The 24,645-nt window shown below is 39.1% G+C and overlaps 1 protein-coding gene across 5 annotated transcripts in view; it reads right to left on the bottom strand.

Annotated features, from left to right (window-relative positions):
- astn1 (astrotactin 1) overlaps positions 1-24,645 on the bottom strand; it is a 295,200-nt gene that overhangs the window by 8,441 nt on the left and 262,114 nt on the right. For all 5 annotated transcript variants that reach the window (XM_017471160.3, XM_017471161.3, XM_017471162.3 and 2 more), the window contains 4 exons: positions 21,760-22,028; positions 14,759-14,892; positions 14,333-14,484; positions 723-855 (listed from right to left, as the gene is read on the bottom strand). In XM_017471160.3, coding sequence (XP_017326649.1) covers positions 723-855; positions 14,333-14,484; positions 14,759-14,892; positions 21,760-22,028 — 688 coding nt within the window. The remainder of the gene's footprint in view (positions 1-722; positions 856-14,332; positions 14,485-14,758; positions 14,893-21,759; positions 22,029-24,645) is intronic.

Below are 24,645 nucleotides of genomic sequence, written 5' to 3'. Positions count from 1 at the left end.
CCAGTTTTGTGGTAGCATTTTTTTTTTCCTTCACAGAAGATCGTTGTCCGTTGCCCACAGTAAAAGTAACTTGAAGTGCTAATGAGTTTAGCACTAGGTTCTGCCATAATCTGTATTTCTGAGTACTGAAAATGGGTGGAGTGAAAGACCCTTGATTCTTGGAAACTACATCACTGATAAGAAAAGATAGATGCCCAATTGGACTCAAAAATATGGCTATGCAGGAATATACTGTATTATATCTGTAGCAAAGTAAAGATTCTGAATACTGGTTGAAAATAGGGTTAAAGTTTTCTAGGGTGCAAAAAGGGTTAAAGTTTTCTAGGGTTAAAGTCAGTTTTATCAGGCCAGTCCGACAACTTTTCATAGAATTGCAATGACGTACAATCGAACCTGGCCCCTGCTAATATGGGTGATGCACCAATACATTGACAATACAATGACAAACAATGACAATGGTCCCTAGTTACAGAAAAACGAGACATAAATCGAAAAATACGAGACCACTAGAAAAGGCACGAAAAGAAACCCATTATGACAGGACTTTACAGTTAGAGTCACAGTGAAACTATTTTAAATGGCAGAGGGTTAAAAAAAAAAAAAAAGAAAAAAAAAAAAGAAAAGAAAAACAGCCATTTTAAGGTGATTTTAATAAGCTACCTAATTTATTAATATTGCCATGAGTGTGAATTTTGAAATGACAGGAAGTAAACAGCACTCACATGTAGGTAGTGTCAGGCTCCAGGCAGCGTATGATCATGGAGATGGAAGTGAGTGGATCTGGGATGTCACCCAGCATCACACATGGAGATTTGGCCCCAGACAGGATGTCGTCCACAAAGCTCAGCATGGTCTCTAGAATGAGAGAAAAAAGTGGTTAAATGAAATGCATACAGGCATGCACATGCACAACTATGCTATAATTTATTTAGCAAATTTTCTGAGCTGAAAAAAGCTATATAATAAAATTTCACTGTCAGTTTGTTGATTGTCAAATATGATTAATGATATTCGTATAAGCCCACACAGCTTCCAGTATCCTCTGCATTTGTGGACCTGACAAGACACATGTTTAGGTGGTTTTGGTGAGCTAATGCCTTTTTTTTCCAGTGGTTAGCTTACAAATACACCCATTCTATTTGTACACTTTAACCTCTAACACTTCAAACGACAGCGTTTCCATAACTCTGAACAAGACAGTATGACTCTCAGTCCTACCATAATTTGAAAGGCAGCACTGTCCAAAGAAGGGTTTCCCCACACTTTCACATGCTTTAATGTAAATAGCACAGACACACCTTCTAGGAATGGAGACTTTTTGGCTCTGGTATTTAGACAGCTATGGGTCAGGATGTGTTTTTGGTTTGCATGCAACTTAAGCTCCTCAAAGTTCCTGAAAACATCTAAATAAAGAGTCTACACAGTCTTATTGGTCTTATTATAAAGCTGAGGAAGAGGCTGTTTATCCAGCTGGTTTGCTTGCGTCATAAAATATGACATGGGGGCTCCGGTGTGTCTTTCTCGCAAGAGGAAAACCTGTCCTGTGGACTCAGGGGAAACCTTTAAAAAGGTGATGATGTCTTTCAGCCAAAACTCCGGTTCTGAAAAACCACAGAGGTCCCGGGCATACTGAAAACAGGATGGCCTGTGCCAGGATAAACCTGGGAGAGGAAAAGACGGTTGCATGTGTATGTACACACTGTCTACACTGTCTATGTGTACTGTACACACATGGCATGTAGCCTAGTGTGGGGACCCATGTCCTCACACTTATAAAATGTGGCAGTGTGAGAGACTGGGTGAACAGTCTTATTCATAAATATTCATTCATTTATGTCACACACACACAGGGAAAATAATCTCTTAGCCGCTAGGTTATGAAGAAAATACATTCATGAAAAGTTTGGGGTTTTTTTTAAATGTACTGACATGCTGTGATAAGCTCTTTTAGAATTAGGTCTTTATACAACAATACCTACTCAAGTCTGAAAGTCTGAAAAAAAAGATCTGCACGCAGTAATTTTTGGATGAATATGGTGTAGTGTAAAGTAAAGTAAAGCACTTCAATAATTAATACGTATCTTTTTGTCGGAGCTTTTGCAGTGTCTAAATTTACAGTGACTTGCATAAGTATTCAGGACTCAACCTGTGCGCAATTAAAGTATCATGTGATCTCAATAAAAACATACCTGTTCCTGGAAGGCCCCATAATTTGTTACAGAACACACAAACATCATGAAGAAAAGGAGCTACCAAAACAAGTCTGGGTCAAAGTTCTGGAAAAGTATCAATCCCAGAAAAATCACAAACCAGAGAAATGTTAAATATATTATTAAAATTTGAAAGAATATAGCACAACAGCCTAGAAGAGGTCATCCCCGTCAGTGACTTGTAAATAATGGTTCTCGCACCATTCGGTGTGAACTCTAGAGACTGTTGTGTGTTACTGAAATACTCAAACCAGCCTGTCTGGCACCAACAACCATACTGCATTCCAAGCCCAAGGAAAAAAGACCAACTGATCTGTTCAAAACCATTTCTGTCATGTGTTCAAATTAAGCTGAACACATACATGGTAAGGGCTTTGGTTAGATTCATAATTACACATTTCAAAATCATCTACGGTTTGAAAGAAAAACGGGCAGATCATTTCATATAGCAATCGTGCCAAGCATTCTCTGATTTCAGTTCCACCTACAGATCCCCCCCACTTCACAAGTACATGATGCTTTTGAGTACATTGTTTTCTGAAGTCCAGAGCAGAATGCCATTTGTACTATTTCATGCAATGCACACAGTCTTGGACTAGCATGGATCTGAAACAGATAAAAAACATATTGCCTGATTTACAACTGTGCAAGGACACTGTGATATACTGGTGTGGGAGAGAGATGGAGGATGCAAGCTTGACATATTTAGTAGCACTATATCAATAATATTAATCAGTAGCAGGCATGGATCAAACACATGTAGGCAGGGTTATTATTCAGTCAAATCCATTATCAAAATCCAGATAAAATGGCAAAGGCCAAAGCATGAGAATATTCTGGACTGAGAACTAAGGCAAGCCAGGAAATCAACAAAAGACAGCTTTACAATGATTATATACAGTCATGTCTGTAAGTATTTGGACAGTGACACCATCCATCCATCTCCCATGCCATTTATCCTACATAGGGTCCCCCTCAAAAATGACAGACGATAAATCAGTGTGTTTGTTTGGTCTAACTAAGTATCATTAGCCTGACTAATGTCTTAAAAGCATTTACGATATAATTTGTCATCTTTTTCATCTTTGTCAGTGCTTGTAGTGGGAAAAAATAGGTGCTGCGTGTTGGGTAATGTATAGCCGATACATACTGGGGCTGAGTATTTTGTCTACCTCATATGCTGTACGTATTACGATGCATCACAATATGGCACAAAGCATAATATCCTTTTCAATCAAAGATTGTTACTGCCCAATACCAGTTCTGAAATAGTTTTACTGTTTCAATGTAATAAAAGTGCAAATTTAATTAAATGACAATTGACACCAATTAAGGAAAAGCATAAACCAGTCATTTCAATAGTTGTTTGTTTGTTGTTTTTTTTTTTTTTTTAATATGCAGATTTGTAACTTTGCCAACCCAGTTTCTCAGTGTGAATGTTTAACTACAGATTGCTTGTTAATCATTTGGGGAAAAAGATACGCCCATAAAGGAAATGTGGTAAAAAATACCTTAATTTGAAATGAATGACGGGCATTATGAAACAGCTGTAAGAGGGACACAGAGAAAATGCTTTGCTAAATGGCCATAAGAGGATTCCATCTCCTGAGCCTTCCAAGAGGAGGACTATAACCTGGAAGTGCTTTTCTGAATCGTTTAACTTTATCGCCTGTCATGTAATGATTTTTGTGGTAAAGCCAGTACTAAAAGTTGCGATAGATATACAAATAAATTGCAATGCACCGCAATATCATAAATGGATGGTGATCAAAGCAGCGAGACAAAGAGTGAATCCATGAGTTCAATGTTGATCTCTCTTGAGCGGGAATAGAGGAGACCACCGAGTACACGTCAAGCCCACTTCAAGAACTTTTAATCATTTCACCTGATTGCTGTGGGACGATGTCTTCAGTCGATGATGGCAGTGATTGGCAGTTAATTGCGGTTGTCGGGGGTGGGGGAATATGGTGATTAATTAGTCTCAAAAGTCGCGCACATAAAAACTGTGCACGTGTGATTTGAGTGCACAGAACAGTATACACGAGCAAAACACCATCCTTGTGAGGGAGCATTTCTACTCCATGTGCACAAATGTGGTGCTACAGCACGGGGCTGTAACAAGCGCTCGCTTGACATGTTAAAGGTTTTAAGGGTTAGCCAGCTAACTTTAGCAAACTTCAGTAATGTGAGGCCTGTGGAAAACTTTTGCAAGGTGGTATTAGCTTTTCTAACATTTAGCTAACTAGCTCTATTATACATGTTATGCATACAATAATCAAAATCAATGCCTTCAAACAATATTAAAATGGGAGCTCTGAAAGATGTTAACTTTGTGTAAGACTTGCACATTGCATGATGACCCCATGAAAATTTTTGTTCTCTCTACCAACTGGACTGGCTGGACCAGAGTGTGGAACAAGAGATCATGTGTGTCAGTGATAAAGTGACCAATCATAGTAGCAGATACATCAGCCACTGTCCTCGCATCCAACGTCTCAAAAGTCAACTTGACGAGCGAATCACGTGATGAGTTGCGAGGGTGTAGAGACGGTCAACCGAGAGCTTGTTACAGCCTCATGCTTGGACCTCGGAAATGAGCACCTTGCAGAACCAGACACGGTTCTTCTGGTGACTTTGACTGTCGCACTCGCTTCTTATTTTTGCAGCAAAATCCAGCGTCCTTCATTATGTTTATATTATAATCAAAGCCGTTAAAGTGTCTCTTACCACTTTATATGCTGGTTTCTTTACTGACATACAAACATTTATCTGTAACATTTCATTTTGTGCTGGAAAACTAATGTTTGGAAATCTAAAATGTTTTCGTACCGACTCGTTAATGTAGAAGTCATAAAATTAAAATCGATAACAAAGTTTGTACTTAAATAATTATTAGGCATTGTAAAAATACAATGCCTAATACTTTTGCACAGTACTGTGTATCTTTATACACTTCAGAATTCATCCTGCTACTTCTATCAGCAGTCACATCATCAATAACACTTCCTCCACCATGTTTGACAGATGATATGGTATGCTTTGGATCATGAGCCTTTCCTTTCCTTTTCCATACTCTTGTCTTCCCATCGTTCTGGTACAAGTTCATCTCAACACCTCTTTGCACCACATATTGAGAGTTCCCTTTGATGTTCCCATGAACATGAAATGAAAATTAAACTCCAAACCTTTTATCTCTTAATTTTTCATGAAATAAAAGAGGAAACAGGCCACACCTGGCCATAAGACTGCTTAACAGTCAATTGTCCAATTACTTTTGAGCCTGTGAAAACAGAGGAAAATAGTAAAAAAAAAAATAGGGATAATTCCTAAACCGTTGTGATATTTTTGTGAAAGTCTAGACTTTAATCACATCTTGATTGCTTCTTTTTAAATCCATTGTAGTGTTATACAGAGGCAAAGTTATGAAAAGTGTGTCGCTGTCCAAATGTTCAGTGTGAAGGACAATGATCTTAAGTAGAAGACAAGACCCACAGAGAACCAACAAAAGAGAGAGTTAATGACCAAATATGGAATGTTACATTGTACAAGGAAACAGTCAAAGTTACACAATCAATGCAACAATGACTACGTTTACATGGACAGCATTAATCTAATTATTGACCTTACTCTGAGTAAGATAATAATGTGATTAAGGTGTTTACATGAGTCGCTTTTAGAATACTCCTGTCATGTTCCCGTTTTACATGTTATAGAACGTAATTAGATTAACAGCCCGCGTCATTACGTCACCGCGCCACGCCGTCCGACGTCCCTCCAGAATTTCACATATCAACATACAGTTTGTCTTCGCTATGGTACCATATACAGTTTTGGGTGTTTTTATTTTTATTTTTTTACGAACGCTTTAAGTGCAGTTAATTATTTGTCATGCTGTACGTGCTAATAGACAACTGCTTGAAGCGGTGGGTGTGTCCCAAATCGCGTAGTTACCGTCTATATAGTAGCCGAGATACATGTATTTTTCCCCACTACTGGCCTATAGTAGGAAAGTATTCGATTTGGGATGTGGCCGAACTCTATTGTTCGCCGTAAAACGTAAAACTGCCGTGTGTGATCGTGTCCTGTTGGAAAATGCGGTGAAAACTCCCACACGATGTTCATAATGTGATTAAGATGTTTACATGTCTGTAATACTCGTCCGTAATGCGACTAAAAGAGCAGTACTCCACACGTCTTAATTTGATTAGAGCTTAATTCGATTATGACCTTAATTAGATTAAGGTAAGTAAAAATTGCTGTTTACATGGTAGTTTCTTAATCAGAGTATGGTCTTAATCGGATTAAGAGTGGATTATTGTTGTCCATGTAAACGCAGCTACTGTACAGTTACTATGTGCACGGAAAAGGTACATTCGATCAACAGAAATATGATGATTAATGAGAACTGGTAGCTATGACCATAGTGAAGGGTAAAAAGGGGAAGATGGGGATGGAGTGTGTGCTGTGTCAATGGGACACAATCAGTGTCCCACGAAGTCAGAGACTCCTCATTAGTCTTGATTGGAATAAGTCATTTACATTTTCATGTTTTCCCCATGTATCTTCTTGCATTAACTTTTTTTTTTTATGAGTAACAGTTGAAAGATAGGAAGAAAGAGAAATAAATTAAGTAAACCAGAGGACACACACATAGAAGATCTTTTGTTCTTTTTAAACAGGTACACATTTCATCCTGAATGCCAAATTCCACACACATCACAGGAGCACCTCCTTGTCCAAAGTACTGGCAGTTTTACCCATTCCATTAAAGCAGAAACTCACAGTAACGGCAGACTTGGCGGCAGCCCTGAGACTCAACAAATAACATCTGGTCCTCCTTGTCTACTCTGATGAGCAAACAGCAAGGAGATGGATAACAACAGTTTGTAGTGCATCAACTTTTGGCACTACCTCAGAAAAAAAAAAGATTAACAGATTCAATCTCCCACATGAAAAGGATACTGTTTTTCAAGGGAACGTAGGACATAAAATGCTAATTGTAGCTGATGAGGGGGTGTCAGCACAAAGTTGTGTTTACTTGGATGGGAGTGGAATGAACACTTCAATCTGCTTTCACTTTTGTTCAAGGAGAGTTTAAGATGGAAGCTGCACTTGCTATCTACGTCATAGTGTTGTTAAGGGGTCAGTTTTGTATTGATTTTGATTAACTTTGATTAGGCTATGATAAATGCTCATTCCTGAGTGCTAGAACTTCATACGTGACACGGAAGCAAGGGTGAGGAAAAGGTGAACGAATGCCTAGAAAACAAAGATTTATTGACTCCAGGCACACAGCATGAAAAAATAGAAGAAATTATTAAAAGAACTTAAGTAGACAAGCTGGAATATACATTCACACACATATATAATTGTTTAGAGTTACCTCTAACAACAAATACATTTTAACTATTGATCCATGGCCTCTTTTTTATTTTCTTGATCTGAAATCTATTTCATGTAAGTATGAGTAGTCCCCCTTCTTCCACTATCAGTGGAGCTATACAGAAAACTACCAAGCATCTAATTGATATTGGTGCTGGTACATGGTACATTAGTGTATTCATGCAAATGTGCTTCACTGTCTTAATGTCACCAAGCCTATCGGTGCTGACTAGCTACAGTATGCGTACGGAATACTAGCAAAATTTCCACCAACATATTATTCATGTCTCTCAATCACAAATTGAATTATAATAATAATAATAAAAAAACCCTCAAGGAATGCACCTTTAACCGTAGGCCAAGACCAGATGTGCCTGATCAAAATGGGCATCTGCTGTCTGGGCCACACTTGAAGGGCAGGAAACATGAAAACATCTGTGTAGGCTTTAAACTGAAAGTGAGAGAAAAGTCAGTTCCCATAGCGCAGTCTGCTCTATGGCACAACACACTTCATTTTCAGCCATTAAATTTACAGATCATAACACTGTCTGCCTCAATAAAAATGCTGGTGACCTCTGATTACACTGACAAAAGGAGACGTTTATTTTCATTGTGTTCAAAAAAACCTGCCAGATTGCTAGACCTCTCCCAGGTGTGTGTTAGTGCATATGCACGTACTATATCGGTGGTTTGTTGAGTTCTGAACAATATATGGCATTTACAGCATTTATTAGAAGCTTCAACGTGTTGAAAAAATGATTAGGAAAACGCACATCTTGTCTCTTCCATGAATTTAAGGTTTGTACATGTCCTCTGCTCATATACATATGCCCATGGCTAGACTGACACATACACACGTTTGTGCATATAAGTGTGCAGTGTCAACTTCTGCAGTGTACCTGCCATGGTAATGCCTGAGAACACCTGACTGAGTGAGAAATTCATCTGGGCAAATGATCCAACAGAGACATTCCTTAGCAATGAAACAGTGTCTTCCCCCTTTACACCCATGCCTTCCTTTTTTCCAGGATTCCTGTACCTGCAGGATCATGCCACTTTACGGGGAGAAAAAAGACAGACATCCTGGCCTAAGATCCATTCGTAATCTGCTTGCAGTCAGAGTGTCACGTTCCAGTGACTGCTGGATAAACGGCACGATCAAAGCACAGGGTGTATTTGTTTTATCAGCCGGGAAGCTGAGAGTAGACTTCTCACTAACATGGTCCATACCTTTGCACAATGTAGAGAGAAAAAAAAACACAGAGGAGGAATGCAAGAGAACTCTATGATGTCACGTTGTGTGCCTGAATCCCATTAAGTGCTCGATTAGTGCACAAATAGCATCTGTCAAAGACATCCGGCCTCTGCACCTCAGATGTGATACTGCTTCCATCTTCTTTAATTTTCAACTTTTTTTCCAAGGTCTAAGCCCCCACTTCAGGGCTGCACTGAGACTCCAAAGCCCAGGTCGAGTCTTTCCTAAACATGCACATGCAATAGTACTGACGTAAGATCTGATTATTACTGCTTGTTAAGATAATCTCCAAAGTAACAGAACCATTATACAATGAACAAAAGTGCAACTGAAAAGGGCAACAGAAGGTTCAATAGAGAAGACCAGAATCTGTCCCCCCCCCACCCCCCCACCCCCACCCCTCCTCCCACTGCAGCAGATAAAGAGAAAGCATTTTACAACAGAAATGGTTTCCATGATTATGCTTCATATGGTTCTCATGAGTGTGCAGAAACAGGATAAGCATTGTTCTAATCAGTTTTTCAACTTGTGTACTTTGCTGAAGCTTCTAGAAAATGCTGTAAATGCCATATATTGTTTAGAATTAACATACAGTACAAAGCATAACATGTTGAACATTAGAAAACAAAAACAAAAAACAGTGAACGTACAGAACTGGATTTAGCTACTAGAGTTTTCTTTTTGACCCTGGCTTTAATGAGAAAACACAAATAAAGGTTAAATCTAGAGAACTGACTATGATGGACATGCAATACATACGTTCCAGTGTATGAAGTTATGTTTGGGAATTACTTTTGACTACCATTATTTGCTATTTTGTTTAATATTTTATTTTTATTGAAGATTATCAAATACTGTAGAGTTTTTATTTTTATTTTTATATTGTTGTGCATATGAAGAGGATTCTGATTTGTACACACATTTTGGCAGAAATAAAACATGACGAGGCATGCTGTTATAGGATCATAATCAAGAACAGTGTGGTGTGACAGCCTCATGTGAAGTGTTATATTCTGATTGTAGCACAGCAGTTATTGTAATAGCCAACTGTAATCATACTTTTTATCCATTTACAATTAATTTTAATGTTGTAGGATGTCTTTAAAATGAGTTAGTCCCTTTGATCACTTACATTATAGGAACTATGAACAGTGATTTTTTCACCAGTCTTTTTTTTCCTCTCTTGAAGCTATTAAAAAAAAAAGACAGAAAGGAAATACCAAGCATTCTGTTGTGAAGACTTTCCAGTCTTGGAAAACGTAAAGGAACAGCTTTACTTCTGACAAATGGAGACTCCTTCCAAAACTGCTCGCAAAAAGCTTCATCATGACAATTACACATTTTAAAATACGTTTATGTGCAGTATCGCCATTAAGACCCCGTGTAAGTCATTACTATAGAAAGAGTAATGTATTGCAATAAGCGCATTGATAGTAGTTCTAGCTGCAAGGTTTACTGTCAGAGTCGTGTTGTTATACACCAATCTGAACCAATTGGGCATTTAATAGGTGGTATTTTTTTTTTTAAAATGTAGGTAGAACATGATGATGACCTTAAACATCCTTACCCCACAGGTTAATGAGAAATGAGCAATTTGAAAATTTTTATTATTATAAATCCCACTGAATTTCACTTACAGAGGAAACTGAAGCTAAAAAAAAAAAAAGCCTTAAATTTAATTCACAACCAAAAGAGAAATCCATTAAGGCTTCTAAAAACCTCATCAAGGCTCATACAGTGGCTGAAATATGTACTGAATGAGTCAACATTTTTTTCATTAAATAAATTGAATGAGTGAGGCTATTCACATGAAATTTTCACCAGACATCAGTATTAAGTCAATACATCTGCAAATATAAAGAATTTACAACATTAAAGTCCATAAATAAAGTTATGTGTAATAACACAGGAAAACAGTATTGAACACACTAAGAAAAAGCAGTTCTCCAAGGCAAGGTAAGGCACGGAACCAGCTGAAATCCGTAAGTAATTATACCCCCTATCTGTGCAAATTAATATCAGCTGTGTTAGTAAAATGATGGTCTATAAAAAGGCTTTTCATTACCAAGGTGTCACAGAAGAAACATCTTACGATGGGTAAAAGCAAAGAGCTCCCCCAAGACCTTCACAACCTTATTGTTGCGAAACATATTGATGGAATCAGATACAGACGTATTTCAAAATTTCTGAATCTTCCAGTAAGCACCATTGGTGCTTTTAACCATTAGCCATTATCCACAAGTGGAAGCAACATCACTCCGTCATCAACCGGCCACACACAGGATCTCCTCACAAGATTTCTGACCAGGGAGTCAGAAGAATAGTCAGAAGAGTAGCCCAAGAGCCAAGGACGACTCGGAAAGAGCTCCAGAAACACTAGGAGGCAGCAAGTACCATTGTCACAGGGAAAACAATAGGCAATGCACTCCACTGCTCACGCTCACCACGCAAGACTCCATTACTAAAGAAAAGGGACGTCAAAGCTCGTTTAAAGTTTGCTACAACTAATTTGGACAAGTCTATGAAATACTGGGAGAGTGTAGTCTGGACAGACGAGAGCAAAATTGAACTTTTCATACTACACACCATGTTCGGAGAAGAAATGGCACTGCACATCACCCTAAAAACATTATACCAACAGTGAAGTTTGGAGGTGAAGCATCATGGTGTGGGGCTGTTTTTCATCACATGGTACTGGCAGACTTCATATAACTGAAGGAACAATGAATGGAGCCCTTTACCGGGAGATTCTTGAGAAGAATCTGCTGCCATCCACCAGGATGATGAAGATGAGACGTGGGTGGACTTCCAGCAGGACAATGATCCAAAGCATACAGCAAAGAAAACTCTCAATTGGTTTCAGAGGAAAAAAATCAAGGTGTTGGAATGGCCCTGTCAATCACCTGACTCGAATCCAACTGAACAAGATTTAAAGACAATATGTTTAGAAGAATGGACCAAAATCACACCTGAATACTGCAGCCCGTTAATTTCTTCATACAGGAAGTGTCTTGAAGCGTCATTACAAACAAAGACTTCTCCACTAAGTATTAGATAAATTTCAGTTAGTGTGTTCAATACTTTTTCCCCCCGTGTCATTCCTCTTTCTTACACGTAACTTTATTTATTGACTTTAACGTTTGGATTTATTTACGTTAGGATTTCTTGAGTTAATACTGGTGAAAATTTCATGTGAATAACCTCACTGGAAATATATTTAGTGAAAGAAATGTTGACACGTTCAATACTTATTTCCCCCACTGTATGTGCATGCTTAGAAAAAAGGTTTCATCAAGCACTCTGAAGGATTCTTTGGTTTTGATTCGTTGTTCCTCTAGTAGAACCTTAAGGTTTCTGTGTAGTTTGTTTTCTACAAAAGATTATTTCCCTTTTAGGGGGAAAGACTGAAAAACTAAATTAACCATCCAAAGAAATTTTCACAAATGTAATTTAAGAGCGTTTACTGCAATGTATGCTCTGTTGAAATCGGAGCTACTAAACACAAAGTATATTTTGTTCATATGTATCTTTTAGAAGCCAATAATATACAACAAAATTTCACTTCAATATCCCAATAGTCACACAATACTTCTCATGGTATAACCCACAATAGAGTCTTTACAAAGAATACGGTCTTATGTCTTTAATTAAAGAACACACACACGCACACACACACACACACACACACACACTCTTCTGGCTCCCTGTATAGCTGAGCTCATACAATAGCACCTCTTCATTCATCATGTTTCACAATCTCACATTTGGGCTTGATATAATGTTATGTTCTTTTCTTTTATTCTTTTTTTTTTTTACGGCTCTAAAGTCAAGGAAGTATCTAGACCAGATAAGGAAGCCAAGAGATATAGGCTTGAAAAGGACCAAAAGATAGGTCTGCTCACAGTATTTGAAACAACAAAACTACCAAATAAATTAACAAGTGTGTCGGCACCAAGGAGGGCAGCATTAGTCTCCTGCTTATATAAAACTCATGTCTCATATGCTATAGACATTTATAATAATAATGTATACGAGACCTCTACATTTAGTCATATCAAAGCTCTTCAGTAGCCTGTTAGCACATTAATAAGTCATATGGCAAGTACGTGGAGATTAAACTTAACCATATAAATGGCAACATTTAGACGACACCTGATTAATATTATAATTAAGTGGTTGCTTCTCACAGCTGATGCTCATTCTGAGAAATAAATGAAAAGAAAATAGAATCTTGAAAAAGGAGCTTGGACTTAATGTTATGCTACTTTATATATATATATATATATATATATATATATATATATATATATATATATATATATAAATATATAAAGGTAATGTTTTTCCTGTCTACAACTATACAATTTCTATGAGCCTGTGCCCACTTGCAGCCTCAGAGTCCTGTTCTTGGCTGATAGGAGTGGAACTTGATGTTGTAGACTAGTCGCCTCCAAGTTTGATGTGTTATGCATTCTGGCATTCTGACGTGCTTTTATACTCACCATGGTTGCAAAGAGTGGTTGTAAGTTAGCACAGCCTTCCTGTTGGCTAGAACCAGTCTGTATATTCTCATTTGACCTCTCTCATTAGGGTATTTCTGTCCACAGAACTACCACAAACTAGATGCTTTTTGGTTTTTGTGTGTGTGTGTGTGTGTGTGTGTGTGTGTGTGTGTGTGTGTGTGTGTGTGTGTGTGTGTGTGTGTGTGTGTGTGTGTGTGTGTGTGTGTGTTAGGCATGTTAATTGCATGGTTTGGGTTCAGTTGCCCCCTAGAGGGCAGCATCACTTCAAATCAAATCAATTCAAAGTTCTTCTGACTAATCACCTTAATACAATGATGAAATATTTCTAGCCTGATTGGACTGGTCATGTCTAGGATGACTCTGTCCCCATCCACAGGGCACAAGGGCTCACTGAATGGTTTGAGGATGAAAATTATGTAAATCTTATGCTATATCCTTCATCAGATCTCAACCCAACTGAACTCCTATGGGAGATTCTGGAGCGGTGTTAGACAGTGCTCTAGACCACCATCAAAACAAAGACTGATATCTCTGTTGCTACAATGGTGTTCATCCTTTTAGTACAGATACAGAGACTTGCACACTCTTTGAAGCTGAAGCTCACTGGAACTGTTTTGGTAGTCTTAATAATTCATCCTATGCTGTTTCCTCCTTTTTAATTTGCCACCTGTCTGTATATCTTAAAGTTACATTATAATGAATTGAGTCAGAGCTAGACTCTTATCTCTTGATTTTAGACCCCATACTCATTATGCTTTCACTGGTGTTGAGCACAACCTAGTGGTCATAGCAAGTAAGCACAGGCTACTGACACAATTTTCATCACTGTATACCAAGATCATTACCTGCTGTTCCAATTAATTTGGATAAATTACATCAAAATTCAGTGTTAAGAATCTTGGCACACATTCTGACAGTATTTTATTCTGAAGAATGTACAATAAACATTTAATTTAACTTGCCTGTTTCAACTTTTGTGTGGTCAGTCCTCTCAGTGATTTTCTCCTGGCTGATGAGGTAATCAACAATGCGCACACCAATTGGTGGCTCTGTATGATTCCATTCCAAAATAACCAATGAGCTGCTGGGCTCATATGAGTGGGACAGCTTGAGCCTATGCAAAAAGAGCAAATAGGTCATCTACTGTATCCTCCGAGAAATATGGGTAGTCATATGAAATTAGAACCTAATAAAATATAAAAGTGGATTTACATTACATTTCAGAAAAGTGCCTGTGGTCTGATTGTTATGAAATTGGAACCCAAGTCTAGCTAGCTGGAGATTTGTGTGTGTAAAGGATATTTATAGAGTACGGAGTTCTTCATGATCACATACTCATCAGACAACTCTGAGTTTGTGTGCCTTAGACACATGTTTGCACGCCTTACATGGGCTGAGAAAGTGGGGCACAGGTTGGCAGTCCATCAGTACCAAAGGCACTGGAGTCACAGCGACACCAGTCATCAATGACATCGCCTTTCCCTGAGCACCACAACATACTCATCATAGCTTCTTGCAGAGCCTGCAAAAAAGCCAAAGACAATATTTGAGAGAGGTAGGAGACCTACAGTTGCATTCAAAATTATTCAACCCCCATTGCAAATCAGGTTTATTGATAAAATTTACAGACTTTCAGCTGTTTGCGATGAACAAATCAAACAAAAGCAATTGAAAAAGTTCAACACAATGAATGCTTCAAGTGGTTTCGCCAAATTCAACTGAAAACAGAATCCCAAAACTTCTGTGGCTTATTTATATGATTTTAAGCGACTTTTCTTGTGCTTTTGGGTCAATAGCGGTGAACGTCTTGGAGTTCTCGCATGGAAACCTTCTGCGTTTAGTACACACCTTACTGTGCTCACTGAAACCTCAGTGCCTGTTACACCAAGTTTTTCTGCAGGTCTTTTACAGTCACTCGAGGGTTTTTCACAAGCTACCTTCTCAGAAATCTGGTTTCAGCCGTTGATAGTTTCCTTTTTCTGCCCCGTCCAGGTATTTCATATATTTCTACCCCTATTCAGTTCAGGTATTTCATGTGTTCCAGCTCAAGCACACCTGGTGCAACTAATGAAGCCCTTGATCAGTTGCATCAGGTGTGCTTGAGGCAACACCTGTTCTGCATATTTGTGCTGTTGTGAGGGATTCTGTTCAGGGTGTTGAATCATTTTGAGACTGGAGAAATCATTATAAGTTGCATTTTCAGTTGAATTTGGGGAAACCACTTGAAACATTCGTTGTGTTGAACTATTTCTATTGCTTTTGTTTGATGTGTTCATTGCAAATAGCTGAAAGTCTGTACATTTAGACAATAAACCTGATTTGCAATGGGGGTTGAATAATTTTGATTACAACTGTATGTACTGTTTTCTTTCCTGAAATTATGTCTACTAAGAAAACAGCCACACATTCCAGCAAACACAATATTACACAAAACTCCAGGTGCATCGTGAAATGAATACTTCTTGTGTAATATTGGTAATTTAACATATGGACATCAAAAGAAACTGTACTGGAATTGTTGATGTATTAGAAGTTGATTGTTGTTTCACTAGAACTACACTATATGGCCAAAAGTATGAGGACACCTGACCATTAGACCCATATGTGGTTCTTCCCCCAAACTGTTGCCACAAAGTTGGAAACACAATTGTCTAGAATGTTCTTGTATGCTATAGCATTACAGTTTCTTTTTCACTGGAACTAAGGGGTCCAAATTTCTTCCAGTATGACAATGCCCTTGAGCACAATGCGAAGTCCATGAAGACATGGTTTGTTAAGTGTGGAGTGGAAGAAATCGAGTGGCCTGCACAGAGCCCTGAACTCAACCCCACTGACCACCTTTAGGATGAACTAGTACACCAAACTTGTGCCAGGCATCATTCCAATCTGTGGTGCCTTTATAGCTGAATAGGCAAATCTTCACAGTCACTGTCCAAAATCTAGTGGAAGGCCTTCTCAGAAGAGGGAAGATTATTATAACAGCAAAGGTACATGTAGGAGCAACTCCATATTAATGCCTATGGTTTTAGAATGGGATTTTCAATGGTCAAGTGTTCACATACTGTTGGCCATATAGTGTATCAAACATTATTACTAATATCTAAGTATTTTTGGAAGGGCTTTCAACTGACAGGTGGTTACAAACCATCACAAGTAAGCAGGTACCGCAACATCCATATACAAAGTATATTTTGGGGTAATTTGTGGAGCTTAAAATATCTGGCAAAGGGACTACTAAACTAAAACAAAATTTTACAATTCATCCAGATCAGAGACAATTAATGTTTAATCATTAACTAAAAAATGTGTTCTCAAACTTTTTGCAGCCTTGGGCCCAAATAAATGGAAAATAAATTCAACTGAACCTTCAGTACAGATTTATTTTATGAACATAATACAACTGTCCAAATACTAAGATCATTATTTATTGAACCACCGAGCTTTTTATTCCTGAACTTTCCACTCCTATAACTTTTTTTATTAAACTTTTATTAAATTCAAGTTGACATTATTTATAGGTCTATTTGTTTTGTAGTTATTGAGGTTTGGATTAAGTACATTAACTGATGAGTCAAATAGGCTAATAACTATAAGATGCCTACATGCCTCTTTGTCAACATTCCACTTTGAAAACCACAGATCTAAAATAAAATGACAGGACAGAAACAAAACATCACATTATTCTATAACCCTGAGGCATCCAAAAACAGTAAACAGACGCAATAAACAAACCAATAAACAGTAAACTACACAATTTACTTTGTGTTGAGTAACACATGAAATTGGTGATATTATATGTTTAAACAAATGGAGATACTATAAGGTTTTATTTTAACACCCACCATTGGTTAAAAACCTGCCCTGGAAGAACAGCATAGTTTTGTCCTTTAATGTCCGAAAAGAGTGCAGATACTTGAACAAGATGGGTCACAAACCACTCTTTCTTTTCTACAGTCCCATTCAAAAGTATTGGAACAGCAAGAGCAAGTATTTTGTTTTTGCTACACACTGAAGACATTTGGGTTTGAGATCAAAAGATTTACATTTACATTTAGATGTGTTACACAACTTAGAACATGGCACCTTCGGTGGCAGAGCACCCAATTTTTCCAGATGCACCTGTATGTATAACTGCATCAAGCTGGTGACCCACTGGCATCACAAAAAAGCTTGTGATTGACTTGGCCAGTCTAAAACCTTCCATTTTCCCCCCTGGTGAAGTCCTTTGTTGCGTTGGCAGTGTGTTTCGGGTCATTGTCTTACTGCATGATGAAGTTCCTTCCAAATAGAATTGGATGCACTGCATTAGAATGCAGATAGAATGTTTTGGTAGATGTCTGAATTCATTCTGCTGCTACCATCATGAGTTACATCATTAATAATGATCAGTGAGCCCATTCCGGAAGGAGCCATGCAAGCCCAAGCCATGACACTACATCCACCATGCTTGACTGATGAGCCTCTATTTTTTCTATCATGAGCAGATGCTTTTTTTCACCACATTTTGGCCTTTCCATCACTTTGGTAGAGGTTAATCTTGATTCCAGAACTTTTGTGGATCAACTCTTGTGGATATTTCTTTGTAAATTCCAATCTGGTTTTCTGATTCTTACTACTGATGAGTGATTTGCATCTTTTGGTATGGCCTCTATATTTCTGCTCTCAAGGTCTTCTTCAAATGGTGTATTGTAAAACCTTCACCTCTGCCCTGTGAAGGCTGATGGTGATGACACTGACTGTTGTTTTTGGGGTTTTTCTTCACAGCTCTCACAATGTATCCGTTATCAACTGCTGAACTGAACTGCTGAACCGCACCAGTTTAGAGCTGACCCCCCCACCCCCAATACAACAGTAGTCAGCACAGAGCAGAGCCCGACATTAGCGCAGGAAGTAAGATCCCTCTTGGACAAAAGGGCCATATAACATGTACCCTGTTCTGTGAGGGAGGGAACCAGCCGTTATTTCCTGGTCTGCAAAAAAGATGGGAGTATGCAGCCAATTTTAGATCTGCATCATCTGAACCCTACTTTTTGGACATACAGGTTCAAGATACTGATGCTCAAACGTATCATTCCACAGACTCATTTCGAGTACTGGTTTGTGACGATAGATCTAAAAGGTGCATATTTCCACATAGAAATATCGCCCTGTCACTGGAAGTTCCCGAGGTTCACGTTTGGAGGCAATGCATACCAATATCAGGTTCTTCCCGTCGGGTTAGCTTTATCCCCTCGCACCTTCACAGAATGCATAGATGCCATTCTGGCTCCCTTGTGACTCCAGGGCATCTGTGTACTAAACTATCTGGATGACAGGTTAATTCTAGCACGATCCAGGAAACTGGCGATTCAACATTGAGATGTTGTTCTCACTCTCATGAAGCACTTTGGGCTCTGGCTGAACCTCAAGAAAAGTATGCGTTCTCCAGTGCAGAGGACAACTTTTCTAGGTGTTATATGGGCTTCTACTACGATAAGGGTGTTTCTATCCCCAACATGCACAGGGTCAATCTATCAACAGTGAGCAAGATAAAGCTGGACCTGGGAATCCCCTCCAGTCTCTACAAGAGACTTGGGGCTTATGGCTGAAAAGTCGGGAGTTTCATCTGAGGACAAAACCTCTGACAGAAATCAGTGTCACGCGACAATGCCTACATGCTCTGAGAATTTGGAAGTGTTCCAGTTTCTAGCCTCGGGTCACAGTCTAGGGGCATCTCCTTATCACAAGATGGTAATGACAGACTCTTCCCTCACAGACTGGGGTGCGGTCTTAGATGGCTGTCTAGCTCATGGTCCATGTTGAACGCTAGCTCACCTTCCACAAGGAAATTGTATGTGCTCAAGTGGTGACTTTTTGTCTCGTGGTGTGAGAAACATCAGCTAGACCCAGTAAACTGTGCAATAGCTACAGTCCTGGAGTTCTTACCAGGACATTTCTCAGCACGATTGCCTCCTACCACAATCAGGTTCTATGTAGCCGCCATTTCAGCCAGCTACGCCCCTATTGATGGAACCTCTGTGGGGCAACATCCTCTAATATCGAGTTTTATGCATGGTGTCAGGTGGCTGAAGCCCATCTGCAGATCCCGCATACCTACATGAGACCAATCTGTGGTCATGGAAGGTCTGTCAGGTGTCCCATTTGAGCCCTTAGAGTCAGCCTCAGAGAAGCTTCTGACTCTAAAGATAGCTCTTCTGCTGGCCCTGGCATCTCTCAAGTGAGTAGGACATTTACAAGCTTTCTCTGTTGCACCTTCCTGCCTTGAATTTGCCCCTGGATTAGTCAAGGCTTTCTTATATCCTAGGCCAGATTATATTCCTAAAGTGCCTACATCTGCTGCCCAGCCGGTAGTGTTGCAGACTTTCTGCTCTCCTCCATTCCTAACACAAGAGAAATTGCACCAACTGTGTCCAGTAAGGGCTCTCTGTACTAAGGTCCACCACTCTGACCAGTGGCATAAGTCGGAGCAGCTGCTGGTCTGCTTTGCCGTTGACAGTAGAGGTGATGCTGTGTCAAAGGAGTGCATCTCTAAGTGGATAGTGGAAGCAATCTCAGTCGCTTATGAGGCGTGTGGTCTCACTACACCTCTGGGCATAAGGGCTCATTTCACTGGGGGGGTCACCTCTTCGAAGGGGTACCCTTACAGGATGTGTGTTCTGCAGCAGGGTGGTCTATGCCACACACATTCATTCAATATTACAGCCTGGATATAAATTCCACCCCGGGCTCGAGTGTCTTGCAGTCATCCTTGGGCTCGGATCTTTTGGACAGGCCATGCCCTCAGTATGATGGAGTGGGTATTCTCATTCCCACAGCATGAAGCTCATGCAACATCTCGGTCCCTTCTCAGGCAATGTCTGAGTTACCCTGTTCCCTGAGAATGGAACGAGACGCTGCGTACATTTGTCATACTGGGGCATGCTTGTGAATTGCGTCTTCACTTCAGAAAATAGAGGGTGATGGCGTGGTTCACAGGTATATCATGCGATGTCCTTAATTGCTTCAGATACCGGTCATGTGCGAGGGCACTTTCCACAGCGTGAAGCTTATGCAACATCTTATTCCCTTCTCAGGGAACAGGGTTACATGCATAATCCAGACGTTTTCTTTGGTCAACCTGTTCTTGGCACTTTTTGATCGAACCCACCCATTTTTTCAAGTGATCAAAAATATTGGAACATGTGACTGGGTGAAAGTAGAAGGTTTTAGACTGGCCAAGCCAATCATTAGACCTTAACCAGAGCTATATTTTCCTCTTTCATTCCTCTTCCAATATCTTTGGTAGAAATGCTGGGTTTTAGTCACAGTTAGGACCTGTTAAAACCCGATGACTTATACAGAGAATTCACTCATAGTTTTGGCCAGAGTTATAGCCATCAAGGAAGTTGTAAGAAATCTTCATTGGTGCAGATGGGATAACGTACCCCAACTGCTTAAAATTATGTCCTGATCCCAATGTGAGAACATCAAAAGCAGTCTGTGCACACAAGACAATTGTGACCAGTTTTATGCACTGCATTAATATTGTTTGTAGTTTTGTTCCCTTTGTGGTTGATGTAAAACACCACTGTGGTGTTGTCAGTCTGTACTAGTGTGTGACCCCTTTAGGAGTTTTCCTAAAAATGGTGCAATGCTAGCCACACAGCTTTCATTTTGAGGATTTATTTTATACACACCTCTGTTGTTACAATTATTTCAAATTCCCTCTTTGCAGGGAGAATACCTTAATGTCCCAAAGGACAAAACGTGAGCAACATAAAATATTAATTTATTTTCAAGGATGACAATGTGGTAGGATAAAAATGAGTACAAATTCCTTCTTTTTTTTTTTTTTTTTTAGTTTAGACCATGGCTTTTTTACTTTAATTAACTTCACTTGCAACCAAATCCTAGACCCAGCCAAGTGAGGAAAGGAAGTGTGTGTGTCTCAGAGCTCAGACAAAAGAAGTGCTCTCTGAAGGCTCCCAGGCTCACTTCATTGGTACACACTTGTGAATACATTTATTTGCACATCCACGGCACCTTGAGCTTTCCAATACTGCTCGCCAAGGGTTAGATCACTAACCCTTGTGCTGCCCATTAAAGATACCGTAGCCATAGCCTAAGCTTTGAGAAGTGAACACATTGTTTTTTTATATATTTTTACAACTTTATATAACCTAGACTAGACATGACATCTACCTACAGAATCTTAAAGTAAATCAATAAATTAACTTTTTTTTTATGGGCAGTGAACAAATTTTTTCTCATCATGAGGTCCCAGATAACCATCACTGGGTACAGGCCTAAACAGGAGTGTTGCAGTATTGTAATATGACAATATAAATTGCACCTAATTTATGACTAATAAAGTAATGTAATTAATATTGCGCGAATCTAACACACGCACCTGGTAGGTTTCATTGTTGTTGACAAGCTCATATATTGGTGCTGCCTTGGTGACTTGGAGTAGCACAGGCTCTGTGGGCCTCTGGGTCCCAGGGCTCATGTGGCACAGGTGGCATGAGGGTGGGCACTGGCCCTGGCTGCTGCAGTCCATGCGCACACCTGCTGTCAAACGCTTGGCCCCCGAGTCCAGCAGGCTGGATATATAGGCTGGATAGGTGAGAGCACGTGCCTCTTTATCCCGCTCTTCTGACTCATCAGATGGAGAGTTACCTGCAACAGGAACAGTTTTTACATAACCAGTATTGAAAAAGGAACAGAATTTTGTTACACACAACTGAATGCAATGTTTCTTAAACAAATAACAGTTTGTTATTCTTTACTGTCTATTATTCAATGTTTAAAATTATAGCACCGGTGGCAATAAACATAAATCATCATACAAAAAGGAGCAAGGCATTATTAAAGGATAACAACAGAAAATGACTAAGTCACCCTATAACAACAATAAAAAGTACAATATTACTAATAATTGCAAATGTAGACTCTTAACTTGTAGATGTCTGCTATGACCAGAGGGCATGTGCTGTTTCAGTGCTGCTCCTAAATAACTGCTTAAGATAAGGCCTGGTCCTCCCTAAGCAAATTTACATCCTCAAATGTTTAGTGAAATATAATCTAAACAAACTCTTTCTGATCATTTCTGTCTCCATTTCCCCTACCCCAAAAGAATATGAAACAACTTTAGCTCACGCTGCTGGATTTGTCAAATACGCAAGCGATTTCTGAGTTCAATAGCCAATTAGGGAATAACATATTGCTTGTGCAAGACTTCATACTTAAAAAAGACATAGGTTTATGGGTATAATGAGTCGAGTTTATGCAGCAACCCACTGTTCTTTCAGCTTGTACTCTGTCAGGGTTAGCTTGCTCCTTGTCTCTGGAAACTGGAGACAAATAAAGAAGTGAAATTGCTGGGCTCCAGTTCCCCCAAGTGCTCCACTCCATAAATGAGCAGAGCCAACTCAAGCCCCCATCAATCCACTGTACACACACACACACAGAGAGAGAGAGAGAGAGAGAGAGAGAGAGAGAGAGAGAGAGAGAGCGCGCTTCTGTCTGAAATCCCCTACCTCTGACGAGCTATTTAATTAAACTTGGTTTCTTGGAGGAAGGATCCAAGCAAGTTATTTAATGTCTGCTCATGATCTTGGGACAAGGTGGGGTTCAGTGCAACACTGTGCATCAGTAGATGAGCACCTCTAGGCTCTTTTGGTGAGTATGTATAGATTTGCAAGATCTTTACGGAGTTTAATTAATCACAGAAGGATATAAGAGAGGTTTTACCATTTAGTCATAAAACACGGCAAATTGTGGTTCAGGCTTTAAGGGGGAGGAAAATATTTAACAAAGTGAAAAATAGCATTAGACAGATTAGATGTCAGATGTTGATTAAGGTCATATCACTGATGTTAGCTTAGACTGTGCTTTCATTAGACACAGAAATCGAAAAGTAAGGTGAGATTGAGAGAGAGAGAGAGAGAGAGAGAGAGAGAGAGAGAGAGAGAGAGAGAGAGAGAGAGAGAAAGAGCAAGATATAGGAACACCAAGACCATGAGTATTTACTCTGATACTATTACAAATTTTTTGCAACTATAAAGCAGGCACAAAACGTTGAAAGACACATTAAACCAGGGAAGCATTACATTATATTTGCTTGGTAAAATTGCAAACCTATCTCTTATTGATGGGAAACCCCTTAATATGCATAGTTGTTTGAGGAATTTACACACGCAACTGCTCAGTAATGATCACATATTAGAGGTGAAAAATCTCAAGATCTTTCCTGTGCATTGTGGAGTAGCACAGGGGCTTAAGGCCACAGGAGTGCTAGTTCACGCAGTGGACAACAGAGGGTGCTGGAGGTTTAATCTGAACTTCAGACACCTATGAAATGCAGGTTCATCTAAAACAAATTTAATATCATGGAAAAGTTCATTTTTTCCATAATTTAATTCAAAAAGTGGAACTTTCATATATTGTAGATTCATTACATATAAAGTAAAATATTTCAAGACTTTTTTTTTTGTTTGTTTTAATCTCGTTGATTATGGCTTACAGCTCATGGAAATCAAAAATCCAGTATCTCAAAATATTATCACATTAGCACTTATGTATCAGAACTGCTGTGAAAGATAAGGTAGACCATATTATACTTCTTTCCAGCTTGTCTTTCTTGCCTACCTTTTCCCCTTTCTCCCATCAGACTGCTGTCTAACTCTTGCATTCTATTTATTCCTTGGCCTTAAGTACACAGCCAGAGCCCATTCCTAACCAACAGGCGTCTTTGTCTCTTAGTAAAAGCCACTGCTTGTCAAAGTGAGACTGGACATGATTATTTACCTGAGCTTGGGCCTGTCTGACACAAACAACACTGACATCTTATTTTATATGAGTAAACTAATTGGCTTTCCATGTTCCCACCTGACCCCAAACACTCTGAGACTAGAAGTAGCCATGATTTGCCCTCGATTCAGGACAAGCAGAACTTATCAGTGGGTAGAATATGTTATATTTAACCTTTTAGTTTGAAAAGCAATATGAATAATATTTAAGCGACAGTTAATCAAGGAACTTCGATATGAAAAATATGCAAACTGCAGTAATATACATTGTTGTATGAGCAAAAGTACATTCAGGGGCAGATTTAGTGAGTTGGGGGTCCTAGGCAAAATGCAGGAATGGGGCAAACATCAATCCACATCTCATCATTTTACCCCCCAAAAATAGACCACTACTACTACAACTACAAGTACTAGTAGTACTACTTCTATAATAATAATAATAATAATAATAATACTAATAATAATAATAATAATAATAATAATAA

The sequence above is a fragment of the Ictalurus punctatus genome, chromosome 7, assembly GCF_001660625.3.
Source record: "Ictalurus punctatus breed USDA103 chromosome 7, Coco_2.0, whole genome shotgun sequence".
Classification (NCBI taxonomy): Eukaryota; Metazoa; Chordata; class Actinopteri; order Siluriformes; family Ictaluridae; genus Ictalurus; species Ictalurus punctatus.
Note: the sequence above shows the minus strand (reverse complement) of the source record. Positions and strands in the feature narration are given on the sequence as shown.